The sequence below is a fragment of the Spodoptera frugiperda genome, chromosome 14, assembly GCF_023101765.2.
Source record: "Spodoptera frugiperda isolate SF20-4 chromosome 14, AGI-APGP_CSIRO_Sfru_2.0, whole genome shotgun sequence".
NCBI classification, from domain to species: domain Eukaryota; kingdom Metazoa; phylum Arthropoda; class Insecta; order Lepidoptera; family Noctuidae; genus Spodoptera; species Spodoptera frugiperda.
The window spans coordinates 3,557,741-3,562,772 of NC_064225.1; the positions used below are offsets into that span (position 1 = coordinate 3,557,741).

Consider the following 5,032-nt stretch of genomic DNA (forward strand, 5'->3'; position numbering starts at 1 on the left):
GCAAATTAATTAACATTATATATTGTTTTGCATGTTTTATATATTATGGAGTCCCATGTTTTAATAACTTTATTCTGATTAACTGACTTCAAAAAAGGTGTTTGACCAGAATGTATGTAACTAGGTACTTACGTTTAAAATAAAAATATTAATAAACATTACATTGGTTAATTTAACAAAAAAAGTTTTTGGATATGTAGATACATTCCAAATAAACCTTTTTAATTACCGCACTTATTTATTAGGTATGCTACCTACTTTTTGTGAATATTTGTTTTGGAAAGTTCAAGAGTACAATACATATGTACGTCCCTTACTTTGCATGGAGTTATCTGCAACTTCTTGACTGGCAGTCGAACTTAGTGAGCGGGTTCACATACCCTGATGAAACTGAACAAGAGCAAAGATAAAACTAAAATAATAACATTTAAGTACCATATTACGAGTAGTTTCAACAACACCCTTTATACATAGTTCATAAAAACCATACTAAAACTGCAACATTCGAAAACTGCAACAAAAACAAACGTAGTTCCAACAGAATGCCAGTAATTATCAAAGTTTCGCTGTTTACCGAGTTCCGCCGAGTACCTCCGAGTATTTCCGAGTTTTCCCGAGTTTTACCGAGTGGCGCCGACCGTCGACGACGGTTGAATAATTAAATAAGTTGTAAAGTTTCGAGTGTGTGTAGATGAGTGCGTACCTCCAGGGATTGAAAGGTTTGGGTTTAAAGATAACAGGGTAGAAAGCTTTAGGAGTTGTGGTTTGAGAAACCTAATTTAGAACCACTGGATTTAAAGGTACTTAATACTTTTGGGTTATATTTTGTAAAGTTGATTTTGGCTTTTGTTGTGTAAGTACCTAATAGTTATTTTTGGATAGAATTTTTAATTATTATAGTTAGATACCTGTAGCAATGCCTTTCCTACGTAGTTTATGTTTTTTGCTATCTAATATTTAAGTGTGGGAGAGCCATGCTTCGGCGCGAATGGGCCGGCTCGACAGGAGTGCCTCACAGAAAACCGACGTGCAACAACGCTTTCGTTGTGTTTTGTTGTGTAAATGAGGTTACTGGAAGCCCAATTACCACTCTTCCCAATCTTCCCAATCCACAATTCCCTGACAACTTCTAAATTCCTAACACCCAAAAGACGGCATACTGGTGTTTCGGGTGTCCGTGGGCGGCGATTGTTTACCAGCAGGTAATCCATCTGCTAGTTTACCGGCCGATACCATAAAAACGTAGTTTTGATATGTTTTGTATTGTATACCTTACCCGTAAATAGAAACAATAATTTCATTTAAATTACTGATTTTATTCAAAAAAAAGTTTGGCACTTTTAATTTGCAAAATAATACATGCTTTGGTAAGTAAATGCGATAACTTACAATACAATAACGAATTTATAACAAAGAAAAATGTATAACTTATGGTACTATGTACTTCACAGCCAATTTTAAACGTATCCTTCAATGGACTTTATGACTTATCCATCATGTTATAAGACAGTCTTTTCAACTAAACTCTTAAAAATCGTGCTCAATGGCGGCATGAGCACCCAATTCAGGCTTGTTATGTCCGAACTGCTTCTGGAAGTTTCCACCAGTCACTAGTCTTGTGTTCTTGTCCAATTTCCAAACACCATCACCAGTGAGGGACATCTGAAATTAAGCGATAAAGTCAATTAAGTAAAATGCCCTTTTTAATGGGAGAAAATCATCCTATGGCTTCTCCCGTCTTGGGTGAAGGTGAAAGGGAGTGTCAGACTCTTACTGACTAAAAATCACCCCATTTCTAATTATGCTTTTTGAGTCGTAGGTTGTCCGCAGCTCCGGTTCAGACATCGGCCCTACTGGCCCCTTCTGAGGTAAAATGCCTAGATTTCCAATAAAGGCCATCACTCAACGGCCGTTAAAGTCTCGGTACTTATATTTGTATCCCTCTTCACCTTCATCAACATACATCACATTGTCAGCCTATATGTGGCTGCTGCTGACCAATGGCCTCTTCTTGCATGGAGATGGTTTGATCATTTAATCCACCACGCTTGCTCAATGCGGGTTGGCGACTTCAAACTTGTAATTAGAAATTATAAACCCAGGTTCCTTCACTATTTGTCTGTAGTGTCTAAATAATCTTAGAAAGCACATAAATAACTCTGAAGAAGTCACATTGGTACTCGTCCTTAGTAGGTTTCGAACCAGTGAGTTGATTAAGAGTGCTGCTCGGGCCACCACGACATTGTCACCTTATCATTACAATAGAAAGAACTAAAGAAAATACCAAAGCAACTTACACCACTGCCTCTGCCGATTTCCTTGTGGACATCCAGGGTAGCTCTGGCGTTATTGTTGTTCCAGTTCAGCTTGCCTCCAAGGATACTGCTGTCTCCAGCTGGGCCGAGGACTCGGGAGCCATATGCCTGACCTTCGAGACGACCACGGTGGTCGTTGAATATGTCCTGCTTGTAACCACCTCGGCCCTGAAGGAGAAAATAGAGAATAAGTTACATTGAAATATATTTTCCTACAATTTTATGAATGGGACGATAAAAATAATAATGTTGAAAGCTCATATAAATGCTCTCGTGTGTACTTAAAAAGAAACCCCTTTTTTGAGCGGGAAAATCATCCAAAGACTTCTCTTGCCTCGTGTGATGTTAAGAGGAATGTCAGACTTTTATTGAACAATAACCGCCCCGTTAATACTCCTTGCTTTGATCTGGAGCCCCGGAAGCCTGCTAATTCTTTCTAGCTCCGGTAAACCAAACCACTAATGTACAATTGTTGGGTAGTAACACTGCTAGGCAGGTTCAACTCATTTGGTTAGAGGATCCTCGGTTCCCTATATTCAGTAGCAAATAAAATACACGAAATAAACAAGAAATAGACTAAGCGGAATTGGGGCTTTTATCCCCTATATTATTATAACAAAATACTTACGAAAAGACCAGAATCAGAACTGCCAAGAGTTCCAAAGACCTTTCCCCTGCCAGCGTTGCGTTCAAAGTTGTAGAACCTGGTCTCATCATTGGTTGGAAGCCTGTTCACTTGAGCACAAACACAGGCTAGGATAGCAGCGAGACACAGAAGAATTGGGGACTGCATGGTGATCTGGAGAAGAGAGAAAAAAGGTTGAATTAAGTGACAATGGTTTAAAGAAAAGAACGGAATCATTTCAACAGTTGTTTAAAAGCAGCATTTTTATGGTCGAATTCAATAATTTAATAAGAAATGCCGGTGCGAATGAACCAACCAATCAGAGCACGGAACTCGCTTTTTCTATTAAGTATAGGCGCTATTTTTAAGAGTGAATGAGTGTTGAATCACAAAAAAATATAGTAATACAGTTCGTGAACTTAACAAGAACATTTAGAAGTGACGTCACGCGATATTTTAAATCGATATACCTACAAGTTCTTCGAAAGTATTTATTTCCCTAAGAAAATAAAAAATATGAGTCGAATCTTTTTAAATATGAGAATATGTTTTTTGAATATAAGACTAACATTAAAATTAGAATTAGTCATCTAGCCGATTAAGGAGTGGTGACTAAGAAAAGATTGGGAATCATTAATCTATCCAAACTCAAAAAGAAACATATTACTATGATACCTCAAATACTTCTTCACAGCTCAAAACACACTAGCAGACTATGCTACTTCTGACACAACCTCCATATTTTATAGAACATCTCAGTAACTCGAGGTGAATTCCCGAAGGTGGTGAGGAAAGGGGACTTCCTCACAAACTTGTGTTTCGTTAACCGAGAGATTAAATAACGGGTACAGGATAATTGGTGTTATAAATTATATTGAACGAGTTTGTTGATAGATTGTATAAAATGCGCATCGTGGATTAAATAAGTTTATACGTGCTTTTGTTTAAAAAAAAAACAATTCGTCGGCAACTTGTTTTTATGTCTGTTCACTGAAATTGCTGACGAATCGTTAACCTCCTCCACTACTTAAAAAACAGCAAAAAATAACTATTATTAGTCTCAATAATAGTTAGCTCATATTGTAAGTAATATGTTACTCACCTTTTTTGATAACGGGAGGAAACCTTCAAAAGGCGCCTAGCTTTCTGGGGATAAAAGACTAGGGAGTGTGGGATTTTTACCTCACTAAAACCTCCCCGGTGGCCACCCTCAACACCTGTAAGGGGCACCGGGTCCTCTTAATAGACCTGCTCCGGAGCCCCATGGTGCAACGCCTGTTACGGCACATCCCTAGGGAGACGTGTGTCTCCCATGAGCCTTGCTGTGCAAGTTACACGGCAGCACGTGACCACTGTGCCGCCGTCTTCCCTGGGGTCACTGGGTGGGCGCCTAGAGTCCCCACTCTATGCGCCCGTGGCCCCAAAGGACCGCTTGCAGTTGATGCAAGCAATATGTTGCTCATCTACTGATAAATTAGAAGTCAGTGACACAAGTCCCTAACAAAATAGTGCCCCAGAAAGTTTCATAAAAAATAAGTCAAAGTATTTAAAACACAAAAAAGTATCAAAACTTTCTCTTCAACAATTTCAATAGGAATCCCCTTTTCCTAACAGAGACGTCATCTCATTCAGATTTGAGTCTTATCACAAGGCACTAAGGTCATAAACCCCGGCTATCATAATCTCAGCTGATTGTATTGTACCAACAAAAGTAAAACAGTTAGACGAGTAATTACTACCGAGGTCAAATGAGGTCATCTGTTTGATATGTGGGGATTAACTTTTATGCATAACATACTGCCTCGTTGGTCGAGTGTTCGTAAGTGCGACTGCCGGACAAGGGGTCTCGGTTTCGATTCCCGGGTCGGGCAAAGATTTACTGGGCTTTTTTCGGTTTTTCGAAAATTTCTTAGAATCTGTCTGGAATTGGGGCCAGGTATGTGGCAATAGACTCACGCCTTATTAAACGGGACTTATAACACAAATGGTGAAAAGTAGGTATACATTGTATAGCGGCATTACGTGCCGTAATGTGCCTATCCCTACGGGGATAAAAGGCGTAACGTTGCGTCTATATAGATTTATTAAGCTG

General features: G+C 39.0%; 1 protein-coding gene across 1 annotated transcript; it reads right to left on the reverse strand.

Moving 5' to 3' along the window:
• Nucleotides 1–1,295: 1,295 nt before the first annotated feature.
• Nucleotides 1,296–3,777, reverse strand: LOC118279278 (gloverin-like). The gene is made up of 4 exons (XM_050698505.1): nucleotides 3,616–3,777; nucleotides 2,944–3,114; nucleotides 2,298–2,483; nucleotides 1,296–1,662 (listed from the first exon to the last, which is right to left on the reverse strand). Exons 2-4 carry the CDS (start codon nucleotides 3,106–3,108, stop codon nucleotides 1,528–1,530), a joined length of 486 nt encoding a protein of 161 aa, XP_050554462.1. The 5' UTR covers nucleotides 3,109–3,114; nucleotides 3,616–3,777; the 3' UTR covers nucleotides 1,296–1,527.
• Between the last annotated feature and the right edge of the window lie 1,255 nt (nucleotides 3,778–5,032).